Source organism: Gopherus evgoodei, chromosome 12, assembly GCF_007399415.2.
Source record: "Gopherus evgoodei ecotype Sinaloan lineage chromosome 12, rGopEvg1_v1.p, whole genome shotgun sequence".
Taxonomy (NCBI): Eukaryota; Metazoa; Chordata; order Testudines; family Testudinidae; genus Gopherus; species Gopherus evgoodei.
The window spans coordinates 19,648,298-19,668,456 of NC_044333.1; the positions used below are offsets into that span (position 1 = coordinate 19,648,298).

Genomic DNA, 20,159 nt, shown 5'->3' on the forward strand with positions numbered 1-20,159 from the left:
AAAACAGAGAGAATTCTTTAGTTAAAAGCATTATGGGAAAATTCTGGAGGTCAGTTACAGTGTAGTAAAATAAATCACTGTTTACACTGGCACTCCAGCACTGCAACACCAGCGCTGTTCTCTTTATTCCTCTCATCCATGTGGAGTACAACCAGCGCTGTACGCTTTTGAATGTGGTTGTGGTGTTTTCCCAAACTAATGCCGGATTCCCTTTCCCTTTAAATAAAAGTTCTCTTCGGTATACACAGACTCAGTGCTCACAGGTGGGGAAGTATTGTCTCTTTGAGACACCAAGGGGTGGCGTTAAGTTTTCCCAGATTACTGGGTGGGAGCTCTGCATTGTTAAGGCCAGGAAGCCAGGGAGATACAGCGCTATATGTGCCGTGCCAGTGTGGACAGGGAGTAAATTGCAGCACTGTAAAGCCACCACCAGCGCTGCAACTCTCCAGTGTAGCGAAGGCCTCAGGGTCTGGAGGGACTGAATTTGGATACAGAGCGCTAATACAAAACAGCTGTGACAGCCTGAAGTGTGCTTCCATAATGTACCCTGCACCTTTCACATTTTTAAACTTATTGCTAGTAAATACCTGGGCTGAGGGATGAATTGGATGAGGATTCTTGGAGATTAGTTCCACTGCAATCATGTTTATAACTCCTAAACTTATTATGAAACAGAGGTGGATAAAAATCAATGATTTTTTTTATTTAAATTGGATTTTTTGATAAAATGCTTTTTGAGGGGAAAAACCTATCTAAAATAGTTTTTAATTAAGATACATTATAGCGCAAAGATTATCTCATCATGAAATAGGGATTATTAATTCTATAGACAATATATTCATGTAATGTTTAAGAAAAGTTTTGTAAATGAGTTCATGGATTAGGGACCCAATTTTATGGGGCTCTAGGAGCTTTTGTATAGATTATTTAGGTTACTCTTTCTATCTACCCAGTGGGACTTAGTGCTCGGTCTAGAAGATACCAGGAGAGAGGATTAATTTTGCAGTTCTCAAACTATGGATTTGTGTCTCCAAAGATAACATGCTTGCTAACCGAAAAAATGTTTTGAAATAAATAATATATGGAGGTGAGAAATAACAGACCTCAACCCTATTGTCTCTCTGTAAATTTGTGTACAGAGTCAATCCCTTACCTCTCTCTAAAAGTGAAAAGTTTCAAAAAGTTCAATTAACAGAAGATTGTTGGGGGCAGAATAGATCTGGGCAAGGAGAAGTCTGGAGATAAATGTGAGAAGGGAGGGACAGGCAGTAGAAACAAAAGTGAAACTGTTTGAGCAGCATATTCCACAAGACTTGAGGTCTTCCTGGGTGTAGCCTTCATATGATTTGACATCTCCCATACCATTCTCTCACTAGAAGGGAAAACCTATAACGGCAGCAGGCCATAAAAGAGATCCAGTTTGGGAATAAGAACCATTCAAGAAATACATGTTTGTTGATGATGTTTTAAAGAGAGTCATACCAGTGAACTGGTGGAAGTCACTTTAGCACTTGGATTCAGAGACTCTTGAAGTGATAATCTCACTTTAAACAGCAGTAGCTTCTTCTGCTGGTGTAGAAAGAATATTTTCTTCCTTTATACTAATTCATTCCAAGTTGAGAAATTGTTTGGGACCGGAAAAAGCAGGAAAACTTGTTTTTCTTTTCCAGATTATGAACAAACAGGAAAATGAAGATTTCCGAGGTCTGAGTTAGCTGCAGAAGCCAATATTTTAAAGTTTCTCACGTTGACCTGGCTGACATAGTCAATTTTTTTTTAAAATTTCATTAACTGTTTTAGTTAAAAACAATTTTAACACAAATGAACCTGATTTAAAAAAAACTTGTGTTTAATGAAATTCAAAAATTCATGTGCTTGTTTTGTTTAAAATATCATGTTTGCTGTTGAAGAAAAAATCCAGAATATATAACAATTTAAAAGTCCATCTGGTATTTTCTTCTCCTAATACAGCATTGCAAGAAAATCCTTCAAATATTAATGATTGACCTGTTGAATTGGAGATAGTTCACAAATATCTGCTTAAATTACCTTTGGTAAATGAAATAACCAAATAATCATTCATTTTCTGATATTGCCGTAAAATTAATCTGAAAAGTTTTCAAAGTAAATCACTTAAAAAATGTATAATGTGTACATTTTAAAAATAAACCCTACATCGATCTCTGAGTTGTGAAGAACATGTATTAAGGTTATAACAACCAACAAGAATGCACTTTTATGTAGAAATCCATGATTAAATTGAATTTTCCGGACAGTGATTTAAATCAAATCCACCCTGTTACAAAACTTTATGAACTGCACAGTAACATGGAATACTGTTTGGGGTATAAACAAAATGTGAAGAATATCTTGGCGGTCACATGTGCCTTGTATTTGGGATTTTTTTTTCCTTAACAGAACAACTCTGGTGATATTTCAAAATCTTAATTTTTCCCGCTTTCTTTCAGGTTCCTGTTGCATGCAAATCGTGCCCTTGTGGCTACATATTTATTAGTCGAAAGCTCTTGCATGCCAGACGTGCTGAGAAATCACTACCCACTGCAGGTAAATCTTACTGAGGGGCTTTCCCTTTCATATTTCTGCTTTGGAAGAAAAAAATGAAGAGCATGTGAGGCCTCCTGTGTTATAAACATGGACTTTTGTCAGTTCTTCTTTCCTTTACACTGGGGCAAGGCAGACTTTAAATGCAAGTTAATTTTTCACAAACTGTGAAAGACAAAATGTGGTGTTTTTTGCAGCCTTTCTTGGGTAGTAGTGACATTTTATTCATTGTTTATCTTTTAGCTGCTTGCTTATTCACCATGCAAATATAATTCCCTACAGAAAGCTTTCTGTTAATCCTACTTAGAAGATAAATGTCTAGAGAAGCCAGATTTCATAGCACTTGATGACTGAAACTTGTTTTGTTCAAAAGTAAATTCCTATTTTCCTTTTCCTTTTTTATTTATGAGCTAATAAATTTATGAATTTATTAACTCAGTCCTGAAATAGCAGAATGTCATTTAATGTTTTGTATAACACAGTATTTTGGAAGAACTTAAACTAAAAGCTACTTAAGGTGTTCTTTTTAAAGTATGCAGTAAAATTAAAAAAATGTATTTTCTCAAATTCAAGGCTTTCTGCTGATGTATATGCAAAGGAATCAGTTGGATGCTTTCTAGCATGATTCATGTTCTCCCTTATGTTCTTTATTAATCGTTTGCCTACCACTAATAGGACATTAGTCAGAACAAATCCCCTTCAGGGAAGATCCCAAAAGAATCTGATTTAGAATTTTAGAAGTTCTTCACTTACAAGATTTACAGGATCAGAATAGATTGTATAGTTAATTTAATCTGAAGAGAAAATGTTCCAGTTGTCAACTTTAGGAAAATATAAAGTGATGATGTCAGATACGTTGATTGTTGCAAGCTAGAGGCAGTGGGCTTTTGTTGGAAGGTGTGATTGGTATTTTTTCCATTCTTTAGCTAATGGTTGATAAATGAAACTAGTTACCAACCGGTTAGATGCATTAAAGGCTTTATTATGATTATGCAAGGCTCTTGTGTAATTCCAGGGTGAAAGTGAACTGATATATCTGGCTCTCCTGTCAAATATATTCACAAGCTATATCCTGCTATCTAGCTGTGGCATATGTCCAGTCTGCAGTAAATTGGGAGGTGGGACAAAAGGAAAGTAGTAGAATGAGGTCCAACTGATAAATACCAAAAACTCTTGGGTGCAAAATTTGGAAGCTTTTTCCCAAAACTAGCATGTGAAAAGTGTGAAGGCAGCTTGACTAAGGCTGTGTACAGACTACAGCTTAAGTTGGTACAAGTTCTGTCACTAAGAGGTGTGAATAAGCCACCTCCCTGAGTGACATAAGTTACACTGACCTAAGCACTGGTGTGGACGGTGCTATGTCGGTGGGAGAGCTTCTCCCGCCAGTATAGTTACCACCACCACAGGGGCTGAAGTAATTAAATTGACAGGCGAGCTCTCTCCTGTCCACTTAGAGCATCTGCGCTAGCAGCACCGCTGTAAGCTCTGAAGTGTAGCCACAGCTTGTCTCTTTACAGCCCCTAACAGAATGACACCTGATGGTAGTTGGAGCCTCTAGGTGCTGCTGTAGTAAAAACTGAGTGTACAGTTGAATTGGTGTCTTCTGCTGAATTGTATAATATGTGAATGGTTTCAGGAGTGAGGGGAAAACAAAACAAAAAATAAAGATTTAGTGTTTGCCTCTTTATCCATTTCTTAATAGTATTTGGGAACACCTGGAATGAGAGCAGTGACTTTCAGCACATCAGAAGTCAGTTTGAAAACTGTCCTGAGCAGTTAGTTTCACTGACTTAAGAACTAAGCATTTCCTATGCACTGTGTTGCTAATAGATGCTCCTTATTAGTTGCAAAATGCTACATAAATGTCGTCATAATTAAGACTTGATCTTTGTGATCAAAAAATGAGGTATGTCTGTGCCTTTGCCTGAAACAACTTGCTCAACTCTCAGCTCAAAGGATGTGCAAATGCAGTCGAGTGTTGTGAACTGCTTCAGAGGTGTCTACTGTGCAGGAACTAATCATTCTTGTTAAGAGATCTAAGGAAAGAGGTGGAATGGGGAAAGAGCTGAGACTGAGTAACTACAAAGACTTGAAAGCAACCCTAAAATGTTCTCTTTATTAATTTATACAGAAAACAAGAGTGAGGCCAAAAGGAGACGAACAGAGAGAGTTAAGCGAGAGAAGATAAATTCTGCAGTAAATAAAGACTTAGAAAACAGAAAAAGGTCCAGATCTAACAGCCATTCAGATCATAGCAGACGGGGACGAGGAAGACCTAAGAGTGCCTCAGCCAAAAAGCATGAGGAAGAAAGAGGTATGAGAATTAGAAAACCTATTTGGGGAAAGTAATTTTTGGTTTTGAGGATTTTTTTTGAGTCGTGTGCTGTCATTAACCCAACTGGTGACATGTTTTAGGCTCTGTCTACACTGTTCTTCCATTGTTAAAACTTTTGTTGCTCAGAGGTATGAAAAAAACACGCCCTGAACGACAGAAGTTTTAACAACTAAAAGCTCTGGTGTGGACAGTGCTTCGGCAGTGAGAGACACTCTCCGGGGTGACGAAGCTACCACCCCCTCTCTTGGAGTGGTTTTATTTTGTCTCCTGAAGAGCTCTTTCCTGGCAACAGATAGCGGCTACGCTGCCCACCTTACAATGGCGTGGCTGCAGCAGCATAGCTGTGCCATTGTAAAATGTGCAGTGTAAACACGGCCTTAGTTCAATAGCGGGTTTTCTGTAACTTGAAGTCTTTAAATCATGATTTGAGGACTTGAGTAACTCAGTTGAGGCTGGGGATCTATTACAGGAGTGGGTGGGTGAGGTTCTGTGGCCTGCTGCAATGTGCAGGAGATCAAACTAGAAGATGATTGTGATGGTCTCTTGTGACCTTAAAGTCTATGAGAAGGAAGAAAAAATGCTGTAGGGACTGTTAATTTTTCTCTCCAGACCAACACTTGGGTAATGTTATGTATGGGAAGGCTAACTCATTTCCTTCAAAGAAGCAAGAACTGTTGCAAACATCTGCTTCTGATAAGATCCAATGGTCCTTCATAGGCTTCTAGGCATAAGCAGATTGTCTGCAGGGATCAGAGAGGATTTCCTTCTTCCTGCTGTCTCCATGATGAACCTTTACACTGGCTGCTTCAGAGAAAAATCAATCAATGTGGTCAGCTGTATAAGTCACTGCTAGAAGTAGGATACTAGGTTATGTCAGAGATTCACACTCTCCTTAATACTGAGAGTGTGTTGAACATCTCACAGCTAATTCTCTTCAGATGCTCTTGGTTCACATGGTACTTCAGACAAGATAAAGGTGTTCTAAATGAGGGTGCCAAAGGAATTGGTATTACAATTTTATAGTATTTCTTGCATTTGAGGGAGAACACATACCAACTCCTTATACGCCGCAGTGACAAATTAGGCTGCTTTGCTTAATTGTCAAAGAAAATAATTACTATAGTCAGGATTGCTAAGGAGCAATTGGATAAAATTGGACAGAAATAGCAAGACCTTCTTGACAAACTATTATGACCTGTCATATATCGTACTTCTGTTAGGAGTGTGAATAATAGAGGGTGGGGGTTTTCAAAAGCGGTCACTTGGGAGCACAAGTCCTGTTGTCTTTTAACTTTTAAAAACCCACTCTCAGTTTATCTTGTGTTGGATCTGTCCTGGTCTCGATGCTTAACAACACTGTAAGACATCAAATATGCACATCTCTAAGTGGTTCCCAGCTCTTTACTGTGCATCTTTTGTGGCTGTGCCTCTTGGAACTGCTGTTACCAAGAGCCTGTTGGCATTTCATCTACCTTTTATTTTTAGAGGAATTTAATTGGGCCATAAAAACTTCATCCTGAAGCTTGGCGTACAAATATGAGGATTTGGAGAAGAAATATGTAAGGGAAAATTGCTCTTTTAGAAGAACATCCAGAACTTTCATTTAAAATTACTTGTGTAAAAAGCACTTTTGGAAGCTCACCATACTGGACTGTTTTTCTGTGTTGTTGTAACTTCAAAACCTGATCTCCGAGTTTGGGGAGGGGGGCGGGGTGGACATTAGTCCATATTATGCAATAGGCCCTTTTAGGTCTTTTCAAACTTAAATATTTTGTCTTCACTGTAAAAACAAAAGAACTGCTTTTTCATAGTGGTTTCACTGGTGGTTTTATTTATTTATTTATTTATTTATTTAAATTCCTTATCCAAAACTCACTGGAATTTTGGTTCTAGAAATAGCAGGCAATTTCTTGTGTTTGAAGAGAACACATTGCTAGACCCTGCAAAGGGGGTGTGTTGCTGTTTTATTGATATAGATTCCTCAAGGGCTTCTTTTCCATGGGTCATTAGACAAACTAAAAACTATTTCCCCATGCTAATTTATCCCCCTACTGTTACTCTCACCTTCTTGTCAACTGTTTGAAATGGGCCATCCTGCTTACCACTACAAAAGTTATCTTCCCTCCTGCTGATAATAGCCCATTTTAATTGATTTGTCTTGTTAGAGTTGGTAAGGCAACGCTCATCTTTTCATGTTCTCTAGGGGTGTGTAATATACAATCTTCCTACTGTATTTTCCACTCCATGCATCTGATGAAGTGGGTTTAAGCCCACGAAAGCTTATGCCAAAATAAATTTGTTAGTTTCTAAGATGCCACAAGTACTTCTCGTTCATTTTATTTTGTATATTTTGAATACACCAGATCTCCTGCCATGCTTAGCAAAAAGAAGTTGGAAGAAACCCGGAAACGCTTCTCTGAAGATGTTGACAATTTTGGATATCTGAGCTTGTTTGGGTTAGAGTAGTGTGAAACAGGAAAAAAAATGGCTGCAAGCCAGAAATCTGAGAAGTATTTCATACAGAATAATTAGCACTTACAGTGCTTTCTTCTGGAACAGTGTGCAGAAATGCTTCTGGTGTCCCTGTGATCTGTTTTTATAAATGGCGGGAGCGAGGAACGAAGGCAGGGAGAGATAAAGTGGCTCCCCCAAAGGCACATGGAGGGAAGAGCTGTTGGTATAGCTCTGGTTCTTAGCTCCTGACTTCAAGCTGAATGCAGCAGATGGTATTGCCTCTCACCTCACCAGGGATCCAGCTGAAGTGACTTGTATTCCCAAGATTGAATGTGTTTCAAATTCTAGTACAGAACTAAAACAGCCTTCTCGTAGCTTTGCATTAGAACATCTATGCTGACTTTTGATATTCCAAGTACCTCATGAAGCAAGCTCCCGTGTAGTGAAACGTGGGAAGCATAGTTGTGTAGGTGCTTTGAAGTTGCTAAATAGCTTTCAACAGACTTCAATGTTCAGCTGTTGAGTGGGGAGAAAAGACGAGAAAGGCGAAGTCTTTAATCCTGGTGGTTAAGGATTTTCCCACTCTTCTCATTTAAGTTCATGGTGAAATGACAAATGGTTCCAGACTGAAATCTAAATACTGATTGTGTCTGGACACCATTATATGCTTACAGGGACACTGGTAAGTTAAAATAAGCCAAACTTTAAACCTCTGCAGCGGTGATCCCCCTTAGCTGTCAACTCCATTCCCAGTCCTCTAGAAATACCCACGTGAGGGAGCTCTAAGTGGGTGACATTAGGGGATCTCTGTGGATTCCCTCATGGAGTTCTAGACTACCTATGTATGCTCTCCTTCCTGCAGTTCATGTTACCCCTGCTCAGCCTCACTTAGCCCTTTCTGGCTACTTGACAAAAAGAAGCTGATGAAAGAGCTTCTGTAATGCTGGGCGATTATCAGGGAGGAGCTCGAGGGATAGACTGTGTGGGTGGCATGCTGAATTAAAAGAGGTGGCTGTGACAGAGCTCTCATTTTATGGACCTTATGTGTGCCACAGGAGAGCCCGGCAGGGTTGGAGTGCTGCAGCAGGTGAGCTCCCTGATGGCTCAGTCTTGCACTTAAGTGACCCACCTGCAGCCCCCTCCACTCTCAGTTGGCTTGTCTGGGTGAAGCAGGCTCCCTGGGGTATTAACGTGTCCCATGTCAGGAAAAGGCTAGTGTTCCTGAAGTGCTGGAAGTCTGAAACTCCTAATGGGGCTTTGAGTCTTAAGTCCTGGGTTCTTCGCTTGGCTCTGTCACTAATTTGCTCGGTGATCTTGGACAATTTACTTAACCTTTCAGTATCTCACTCTCCTACCTATACTACAGGGAAAGAACTATCCTGCTTCTTACTGGTGTTGAAACCTTCGTTTTGTAATACATCGTTTGTCCTTTCATGAAAGGTGCTATTTAAATGTAACATGTAGAGGGTTGTCTTTCCCTTGGAGGAAGAAGCATTAGGCAGCATTAACTACTCTCTCATTTGTGTGTTAGGAGTCATTCATATGATGTTAGGCTGAGTCATCTTTTCTTGTCACTGAAGACTACACTATTCTTTTCCCTGATGGGAGCTGCTTGTCTTTAATACCACTTTTCAATACTAATATGTTTTCCCATGTTATTATAATTTAATGTCTCTGTAACTTGTATACGAACTTCTGATGCAGGAGCTGGAGAAAAGCTTTTGTTTCATAGTGACTTTTCTTCTTCTACAGAGAAACAAGAAAAAGAAGTTGACATGTATGCTAACCTTTCAGATGAAAAGGCTTTCGTGTTTTCAGTGGCCTTGGCGGAAATCAACAGAAAAATTATCAATCAAAGACTTATTCTCTAACTCATCAGCACAATCTGACTTAATTGTACGCAGTATGGCTAGCATATTTCCAAGGTGTCATGGACTCCCGGGAGGCATATTGCTTTCATCAACCAAGACCAGAGCTTTTCCTTGTTAAAACTGCTGCTGTTTTGGAGCTCACAAACTTGCGTGTCTGCACATCAGCAAAAAGCAACGTTGTCAACATTTTAGTTCTTTATGCCTTGGAGACTAATGCTTGATGAATGCACAGAGAAAATGCACCATTTCCAGAGCACTTCGTTAGATTTACTGCCCAGAAATGCAATATTTTAAATACTTTCCGAAATACTTTTCTTTTTAAAATGAAATATATTTCAGATTTTTCAACTATATTACATTTTACATATGTATAGTTCATCTAACCTTTTAATAAATTGATATTCTGATATTTTATTGAATTGGAAATTAAGTACATTTGTAACAGGACTTATTTAAGATGTCTTGATGTTATTTTCCTTTTAATTTAAGAACCGTTACTCATTTTGAAGATGGTTCTGGACAGTTATTTTGATCAATAGTTCTGGTTGTTCCATTTTATAGATTTAATGGGGTTAAGCATGGAAGCAAAGCAGTTCCTTTCTCAGGATCACCTTGCGTGGTGACTCATGTTCCATATGAACTTTCCTTAGCACAGAGTTCGCTTTATATAGTATTTTCTTTTTAACCCAGATATGCCTTTCTGAGCCTGATTCCTTTAATTTAGCAGAGTCAAGCAGCTGAAGTCCTAGAGTAATGATTTTGTACCTGGTAGCTGCCAGCTGCATCTCTTTTACTTGGTAATGATCCAAGGGCATCAGAGAATTCCCAAAAATGAGGGGACAAGGGTCCAGGTGCTCTGGAAGCCCCGCCCCTGCCCCTTTTCTTCCCCTGGATGCCACAGTTGGACCGTGAAACCCAGGTTGGGGTGGGGCCAAAGTAGCCCACTGCTCGTGTCCCAGCACCCCGAGACTCCCACCCCGGGGCAGATGGAGGGACCTAGGCTCCTCACAGATGCCTGCGTGGTTCTCCCTGACCTGGCTCTAGCTGCACCACAGGGCCTCGGAGCTGCACGGGCAGCTGTGGGGAGCCAGTGCGGAGTCATGGACCCTCCATCTACACCTGCCTTGGGCTAGGCGGGGAGCCAGGACAGGGACATGGGCCAGGGTTTGCTCTCAGCCCCCTCATACCGCAAGCAGGTGGTGGGTCTGTATGGCTCCCACAACTGCCTAGTCTTCCCAGCCAGGCTCCACCACCTGCTGGCCTGATCAGGGGTAGAGGCCTCCGGGGGGAAGAGGGAGGGAAGTGGGCAGGGTCTGCCATGGGGGAAAGGTGGCCAGGCCTGTCCACTTTCAGAAAGTGGGAGGGCTATGGCCCCTTCTTCCCCCTCTGGTTCTGCTGTACTGTAAGGATCTCTCCCACCCTTTCCGTTCTCCTTGTTATTGCTAAGGAGAGAACATAGGTATTCTATGGTGCAGGCAAACCACTAGATTCTCTTTAGTTTGTATTTCTAGAAAGAACAGAGACAAGGTAGGTGAGATTATCTTCTATTGAACCAACAAAAGATATTACCTCACCCACCTTGTGTGTCTAATCTCCTGGGACCAACAAGGCTACAACAACATTGTGTACTAGAGTGAGCAGAGTCACTCCTTATCTTAAGCTGGTACTTGTTACCCGAGTTAAAATTATATTTTTGTAGTCAGTCATTTGAGTGTTCAGTTTCTATCAGTAACATTCACATCTGAATGTCGATCAATATGAATCTGTAGAAACTTGTCAAGTTAAGTGCCAGTGTTGACACCAGAACAAATAGATATAAACTAGCTATCAATAAGTTTAGACTTCAAGTTAGGCAAAGGTTTCAAACTGTCAGAGGAGTGAAGTTCTGGAATAGCCTTCCAAGTGAAGTAGTGGGGGCAAAAACCTAACCAGCTTCAAGACTGCACTTGATAAGTTTATGGGAGGAGACGGTATGATGAGACTGCCGACAGTGCGGGTAGCCAATCTGCAACTGCTAGCAGCAGGTATCTCCAACGGCTGGTGATGGACACTAGATGGGGCGGGCTCTTAGTTACTACAGATAATTCTTTCCAGGTGTCTGGCTGCTGGGTCTTCCGTGCATGCTCGGGATCTAACAGATCACCATATTTGGGGTTAGGAAGTAATTTGGCCGCAAATCAGATTGGGGGAGAGCCTTGTTTTTTGGTTTTTTTTTGCCTTCCTCTGCAGCATGTGGTCTGGGTCACTTTCAGATTTAAACTAATGTAAATGGTGGATTCTCTGTAATTTGAAGTCTTTGAGAACTTAGTAACTCAGCCAAAGGTTAGGGATTTGTTACAGAAGTGGGTGGGTGAGGTTGCAGGAGGTTAGATTAGATGGTTGATGGGTCTGTTCTGGCCGTAAAGTCCATGAACTTATGAGTCAAAAATAGATTTTGGAAAAACATCCTAATTATATTGATACTTATTTGTTAGAGTACAGAGTGTTTCACTAAATACTACAGTGCAACTTGAGTAGTTGCAGCTCATTTTACACATAGTATTACTCCTGGGGTAATTATGCACACGCAGTGGCACAGAATGAATGAGCTGTGCATATTTCTAACTTTTTTTTTTAAAGAAAAAAGCTTCTGGTGGAAAGTTGCTGTAGTTTCACTTTTTGCCTACCAAAGGGCGCTGCAGAGATAAAACAGCAGCAGCTCCCAGCCAGCTAGGGAAGAGAGAGAGCCTGCTTTCTTCACAGCGCCTGTCTGGCCAGGTAGGGAGACAGTATGGGGCTGCTTGGGGCAGACATGGGGTCATAAGGGCTAGTGGGGGAGGATAGACTGGGGCAGGGGCTGAATGGGAGTGGAGCACAGGACCACCGGGCAGGAGGGAGGTGCAGGGCCACATGGTGATAGGGGAGGGATGCAGGACCACATAGCAAAGGGAGAGGGTGGCTGAATTGGGGCACAAAGACACGTGGGGAGGGGGGGCAGGGCCACATGGGGATGGGGGAGTGGATGTTTGAGTGGGGGTGGAGGGACACATGGGGGTGCAGGAACACGGGGACGGGGCAGCTGTGCCTGTCTGAATGGGAGAGGCTAGGGGTAAGCCAAGGTCTGCATGGGGGAAGCTCCCCTCCAATCCCCCTTTGCTCTCCCCCCAAAAACTGTTCCATACTGTTCCCACCCATATCCAACAACTCTCCAAGTTCAAACCCAGGCTCCTTCCTAGCAATTACTTCCCTCTTCCTCCTCTCCTCCATTACCCCTGACTCCCCCGGGCCTTTGCACCGCTTCTGAGAGGTGGGGGAGATACAGTTCTGTATTGTAGTTTAAATGAATTATTACTCAGTTCTGTATAAATATGCCCAGTCAGAAATCTTTGTCAAAAAACATTTCCTGAATCTTTTTTGTTGTCTGTATTGTTACAGAGATACTTGCTGACATTTATTTTGAAATAAATGACCAAAAGTAATTGAATCTGGTGTGATTATATTGTGTTAGCAAATAAAATATGCAGAATTTTGCAGAATTTGAAAATATTGTGCACATAATTTTAATTTTTCGATGCAAAATTCCCCCAGGAGTAACGTAACTTCTAAACTGACTCTCTCCTAGCTGTGATAAAGTCTTTGTGAAACATTAAATGACACTTCAAATTTTTTTACACTTTTCACTCAGTGTTAGTCAAAATGAGGCTATTTCAAGGGATACAGTCAAGTATCTTAGATCTCTGGTTAGACCTCCCTTAATATTGTTAGTCTCGGAGAAAGGCTTATCAAAATGCTTTTTAAAATTCCATTATTCTTTTATGGTGAAGAATAGCTCATGAGGCCTTGCTGCAGAACTAGCTGATAGAGTGGAGTAAAGATTTACTAACAAAAAAGATTCCTAAACCCTGCTGATACTTTCAATACTGGTACACAATGAAAAAGGAAAAAGGTATGTTAATATCCATTTCATTGAACCACAAGGAGGAGAGGAAATGGAAATTTGTCAATTGGAAAAGTAAAACATAGGGAAAATTACTTCAATTTTAAACTGTTTATTATAAAATCATGGTGTCCTTTTAAAGAAAGGTGTGGATAAAAGCATTTAACCTGATGATCTATACAGGAATCACAAACAAGACAATTTTCTTCACTGTAACACATAGGTTTTCTGCTTTCCAAATCTATGTATGGTCACAGATGGCAAGTTAAGGAGAGACAAAGACTAGCTGAGTGGAATTCCATGTGATATGACTGCTAAGGTTGGTAACTGAAGCAAATCATTGTAAATGAATGCACTTTGAAGTGCATTGAAATCTAAATAAATGCAGTGCAGCAATCCATGTACTAATGATCAAAACAGTAACCTAAAGCTAATGACTGCTAAATGATGAGAGGGGTAAAAAAGGTGGGGGAGGGAATTGAATGCAATGTCTCTTAAATGTAGCTGTGCCTGTTTAAAATAACTGACTTCAATGGAAAACATTTACTTCTGAGAAGCAAGACTACAGTGTGTAAGATTTTCAGATGCAACTCTGTCTTTTGTAAACAGCTTATCTCAATTCTAGGCCCTCCCTCTGAATCGCCTGAAAATATTTTGTAGTCAGATTTGTATTCCTTGCATTCTTCAGTTCTGGATATTTTAGCTCCCATCTTCATATTAAAAAAATCAGATTCCTAGATAAAAGTAAATGGAAGTGTTAGGTCACAATTGTCTTCTAAAATAATTAGAGAAACAATAAGGTTCTGGAGGCAGAATTCTCAGGATTAATCTAAGAGTCTAAAATTTTCCTCAGAGCTTTGTTTTATCGTTTACAGTTTATAAATAGCAGCATGTAAATGAGAAAGTGAATTATCCTTTCAGTTGATTCAGAGCAATTAAGATAAAAGTATTCACTCATTTAATACTTACTGTCTGATATATTGCTACATTACTTTGCTGAGTAAAAAAGAAATCTCGAGGACTGAATCATTCATCTGGCATTTGTTGCCTTAGCACCATCTTGAGAATGGGTGACTGAACTGTCTCTGACATAGGCTGTTCTTTTCAGATGATATATGAAAGGAAGGTCTTGATTACTTGTCGTCGTCAGTAATAATCCTCTGTTTTCTGAAATGTTGGGGGTGCAAATGCCTGGGTCCTAAAGCTAACTGTGGCAACTGCACAGAATCTCCAACTTGCCATAGGACCTTATCTAACTCCCACTGAAGTCTTTTGGGATCTTTCCATTGATTTGAACCGGAGTGCAATCTATCCCCTAGATACTAACAAAACAACGGTGCAGCTGTAGGGTAGCTGGAATCTTTGGAAAGATACTAGTATTTTAAATGGAATCAAGCCCATTAGTAGGTAAAATATGCCTCCCTTCCACCCCCGCACATTAAGCTGCATAACAAAGTGTGTAATCTACAAGATTAATCTTGCCTTCCGACTTCCATATCAGGTATAGCAGGACCCTAGGTTGTGGTTCACATGTGCTGGAATTCCAGTGAGCCTCTTGGACCTTTTTAAAACTGGGACCTACAGTTGCAGGTCACATACCCTTTCCTAGTCACATATGCAGTGTGGTCGTAGCTGTATTGGTCCCAGGATAGTTGAGACACAAGGTGAGTGAGGTAATATCTTCTATTGGACCAACTTCTGTTGGTGAGACAGACGAGTTTTTTTTGTTAACACAGAGTTCTTCACATCTTCAGACGAGCTTTGTGTAGCACGAAGGCTTGTCTCTCTCACCAACAGAAGTTGGTCCAATAAAAGATATTACCTTACCCACCTTTTCCTAGCCATGTGCCTTACAGATAAACACACAAAGCTTCCTGCCTCTTATGAGAGACTCAGGGTGAAAAAAGGACAAGATTAATGGGGGCTCTATGCCTGCCAGTAGAAGGTCTGAGAGGAGGACACTTTGAAGAAACAGGAGCTGGCTAGGAGGAGCTGGAAGTCTCCACTTGGGATGGCTTGGAAGTCCTGGTTGGAAAACGAAAAGAACTGCAAAGCCCTGGAGGCAAGCCCTATCACAGTACCCTAAAAGGCAGCAAGACTGTTGTTAGTTTCTTGGTTTTATTTTTTAAATCTGTTTCTAAATTAATAAAGCCCTGAGCAAAGGCTTTGGAGCATTGTTTCACGTACCTGGCTGGTGGGTTGGCCCACCAATTTACAGTTAATCATGGAGGTTAGACTTGTGTCAGTCTGTCCAGTACCTGGCAATTTTCCTTGCTCATTTCCATCCCTAGAGCATAATTCAAGGGAGGTCACATTTATTTTCCAAAGCATACAAAGTTAATATTAATGAGTGTTTGTAGACTTATGAAATCAGTTGAAATTAAACAGCTGCCATTCTGCATTCATTTAAAATCTTCCTACATTTGGTAGTACATGGACAGACTTGTAATTATCTGTGCAATCTGACAGACATGCACTGTTATGTCTCACCTTACTGTGGCCAGTGAATGAACACCACAAATTCTGGTAGGTAAGATTTTGTAGTCTCTTGGAATGAGAAGGAGCAATGCATGCATTCTTGCAGTTCTTATTGGATTACTCACTACTCTGTTAGATGCCAATGATGCATGAATGATGGACAAAATTATGCCTCCATCAGGTTTGAGTGTAAGTGCACATACTTTCACTTGTATTTGCAGCTGGGGATGATACTTATACTAACTAATCTTATTGCGGATTTTTGAGAATTTAATAGGCCAAAGCTGAAACTTTTAAGGCTTTGATTTGTGGCATATGTCAGTTTTTCAATTTTTTATTTTATAAAATGAGAAGCTAAGTTTAGGACATGCTTAAGGGTTTCTAACACATACAGACAACAGAAAATAGCTGTAACCAAAGATAGAATGCTAGATTGTGTTTATGCATATAAGCCTAGTTAACATGTGCTGAACTATATCATAGTGTTTGGTCCGAATTGGTTATCGTCAATATCAAGTTTCAGTTGGAACACTTTTAGAGCCAAGTCTTAATCCAGCCTACAAATGTCCTTCAAAACCAAAATGAAAATTTTCCAAATCTTAAAGTAATAGGAATAATTCATACAAATAGCTCAAGAGGCTATATTAAAAGAGCATATGTGCACAAGAGAAAATATTAAAGAGCTTAACAAGAGTCTGTCTATTACTGTTCCTTCAACACATACTCATGGAAAATAGTTAATTATATTTATTTATTTATTTGTGAGTGAGCATGCCATCAATGGTGTTATACTCATCTAATCGGAAAGTCGTAGCAATGCCATGTAATTTACCTAACCAGACAGACTAATGGACAGTACATGTAGTGTATATAAGATGCTTACAAGACTATTCATAATTAAGAAAGTAAAAAGAAAACCGTTTAATTACAAAATAGAGGAAGTTAGTCTGTTAAATTATGCATTGTGAATTTGCTCATAAAATCTCACCACATCTAGGACAGCTAAATCGATAATCTGTTTGAATAGCTTGGCATAAAAGCTTATTTAGAGTTGTATTTCATGTGCAATATTTTTTCATTCTGGAAAATCATTTGAATGTCTAAAAACTCCAGAATTGTTTACTGATGCTGTCATTCTGTGATTACTTCTGATGTGTTTTTGTTACATTGTAATGAATAAAATTATTAAGAAACAGATGAAGTGGGTCCTTTGGGGTACATTATTAAAGCAGAAGTTCACACCCTTGATCCCAATTTTTATCTGTTCATGTGGTTATATCGTTGGACTGAGGGCAAGTCATTTGGCTGATGACTGAGCCTCTCACGCCTGCAAGACATTTGTTTCTTTGTTTTCACATGTTTTGTCCCGATCATTTAATGAGTTGGTTTGACTCTTTTAAAGGGTGTGACTGATTTTTCTACTGCTACTTCAAAAGATTCTTAGAATACAACTGTAGTTAAGGGCAGAAAGCAGGAAATACTCTGTTTGCTTTGCCTATACTTTAACCTACCTCTTCCTTAGATTTAAATTATTTTGATACAAAGGCATATCTCTGAGTGAGATTGTATGAGGCCTTTTAATCACTGTTGTTATTTCACATAGGTTAGTTTCAGGCACTTGCTAATGTTTGGGTTATAGTAGTGCTATCCATTCTTATCTTGATGTCAATGGTATTGATCGTATCAGTAAGCAAAGTAAATTAAGAACTATCTTTCCAGACTTCTAAATGTTCTGTTTGAAATCTAAGACACTTTGCCTTTTTGGAGGGTTTTGTTTCTTATCTATATACAATTACTAAGTAAATGTTCAAACTTCACTTCACCAACAGTTCAGTGGAGGGTATTATTGGGCAAACAATCAGCAGTGATCTGGAATTTAAATCATAGCTTTCAAAATAAGGATATGTTAATAGTGACAGCACTAATTTAAGAACTTTCCTATTTTCACTGTGCATCTTTCAGAGACTTTTTTTTTTTTTAAGCCAACAGCTTATTTATCCTTGCACTTGTATTTATTTCACAGTAAGGATGAAAATAATACTTAGTACTTTTCATAGGCAAAACACTTTACAGAATGCAAATTAATCCTTAAGGCACCCCTCTGAAGTAGATAGTACAACTTTACAAATGGGGAAACAGGCACAGAGATTAAGTGATTTGCTCAAGGCCACACAGCATTTCATTGTCAAGAATTTAGATTAAGATCTTGTCTTCCAGTCCTATGTTCAAAACACTAGATCACACCTTTATCATGTTTTGATACAGTCATCTTAAATAATATATTGCAAACTAACCAATGTCTTTAGCTAAGTTACCAATCACGCAGTAAGTTATTAAATCTGGAATTTTGTATACTCAATTTGTTTTCTACTACTTTCAGTTTTTTTGGTCTTAGTTTGGACAACTCATCTCGGTGAAGTCAGTTTCACTTTTGATAACTGTGCATTTCACTTTCAGATTCTATGCTTACATTGCAATTCCTACAGAAGAGTCTTAACATAAAAATACGTTTGAATTAAAAAATGGAAGCATTTCTGTTGGACTTGTTTATTTTTATTTTTATAATACCCACATTTTGGGCCCAGTTTGAGTTAGTTCTCCTTTTATGGTACCATGGCCTTAATTCCCACTGAGAGTAAAACAAATATTTTTTTCTTGTAGTGTGCTAACATAATTCAGTTGTTTGGTTTTTTCCCTTTAAAATGGATAGTTCTTTTTAACCTTCATAGAATTCTTTTTGTGACTTCAATGCTGTTATATTTACATAAGATAATAAATGCATTTTGTAACAAAGTAGGTGTACAAACAACTATAACAATATTGTTGTAATATCAACCATTGCTATTAGTATAGTATTACATCAGTAAGTATTCCTGTGGTAAGAAGTATGTATTAACAGGAATGGAAATCTTTTTAAAAACTATTCCACCTGTCAAACTCCAAAAGTATTCTAGTATGCTATCCTATTATGCAGTTAATAATACTGGTTTAACGTGTTTTTATTGATTATCTCCCTTTTGCTGTGACATTAAACTGAGCCAATTTGAGTAGCTATAGTCTCTGGCACACTTGTAATGGAAAACATTGCTTTAACACAGGGGTGGCAAACTACAGCCCACGAGCTGTTTTAAGCTGGCCCGCAAGCCGCACCACCTGGCTCGGCCCTGAATCGGTGCTCCAGCCAGGGCTCTGGGTCGGGGCTGTGCCAGATGGCTCTGCCCTGCTCCAGCCGGGGCTCTGGGTCGGGGGCCGCACCAGGTGGCAAGGCCCTGCTCTGGCCGGGACTTTGGGTCAGGGGCTGCACCAGGCGGCAAGGCCCTGCTCTGCTGGGGTGCTGGGTCCTGGAAGCCGTGGCATGGCCCCGCTCTGGCTCCTATGCACTCCAATGGGAGCTGCAGGGGTGGAGCCTGAGGATGGGGCAGTGTGTAGAACTGCCTGGCCGCGCCTCCGTGTAGGAGCCGGAGAATGGACATGCCACTGCTTCTGGGAGCCGCTTGAGGTAAGCGTTGCTCGTAGTCTGCACCCCCTGAGCCTCTACCCATGCCCCTGCCCCTGCCCCAGCTCTGATCCACCTCCTGCTCTCCAAATCCCTCTATCCCAGCCTGGAGCACTCTCCTGCACCCCAAACCTCTCATCCCCAGCCCCACCCCAGAGCCTTCACCCCTAGCCGGAACCTGCACCCCTGCCCTAGCCTTGATCCCCCTCCTGTCCTCCGAACCTCTCGGTCCCAGCCCAGAGCACCCTCCTACACCCCAAACTCCTCATCCCCAGCTCCACCCCAGAGCCCCCACCCCCTCCCGCACCCCAACCCCAATTTTGTGAGCATTCATGGCCTGCCATACAATTTCTATTCCCTGACGTGACCCTCAGGCCAAAAAGTTTGCCCACCCCTGTTTTAACATCTGCTTTAATTCCTTCATTTACCTTTACTTAGTTATTGATCTCTTTCTGTCCCAAACTATTGCGGTGTAATTGAAAATTTATGCTAAACCCTGAAATCCAAAACCATCATTATACCTTTATATGTTTTAAAATAAGACATTTTGATTTATAAAAGCACTGAGTGAGGCATTGCACTGCTCTGCCCTATTTTCAGATGTGGCTCAGACACTTAAGTCAGTTAGGCATTGCAATATTGAGTGGAAGAATGCCTAAATACCTTTTAAAAATCTGGTCTTTGTGCCTTATATTGCAGGAGGTATTACAATATTACTGGGTCATAATATCAAATAGAATGGATCCACAACTCAAATTCTTGTTCTTTGCATATGCCCTATTCTGTTGCTAGATGGCAGCATAATTCTAGAAAAGTATTGCAAATCCATGGATACTTGCTACTGGAACTAGAAATAATCATTTTAGCTTGCTTGCTTTTTCAGTGCAAGAGCACCAAAGATGTTCATGTTTTTTTTAAAACAGCACTTGCTTATCTTAGTTGTAAGTTTAGAGCTGTAAATGCTGTTAATGGGAGTTATTAATGGCTTTCCAAACTGAAAATGAGTTACTGTCATCAACTGGTTCTGTGATGTTATGTCATAGAGGG

The 20,159-nt window shown here is 40.1% G+C and overlaps 1 protein-coding gene across 3 annotated transcripts in view; it reads left to right on the plus strand.

Moving 5' to 3' along the window:
• C12H16orf87 (chromosome 12 C16orf87 homolog) overlaps positions 1 to 20,159 on the plus strand; it is a 44,752-nt gene that overhangs the window by 11,296 nt on the left and 13,297 nt on the right. For 2 of the 3 annotated variants that reach the window (XM_030581250.1, XM_030581249.1), the window contains exons 2-3: positions 2,469 to 2,565; positions 4,694 to 4,876. In XM_030581250.1, the coding sequence (XP_030437110.1) occupies positions 2,469 to 2,565; positions 4,694 to 4,876 (280 nt within the window). Of the gene's footprint in view, positions 1 to 2,468; positions 2,566 to 4,693; positions 4,877 to 9,103; positions 9,637 to 20,159 lie in introns of those variants that run through there. The other variant, XM_030581248.1, reaches the window with a different exon arrangement.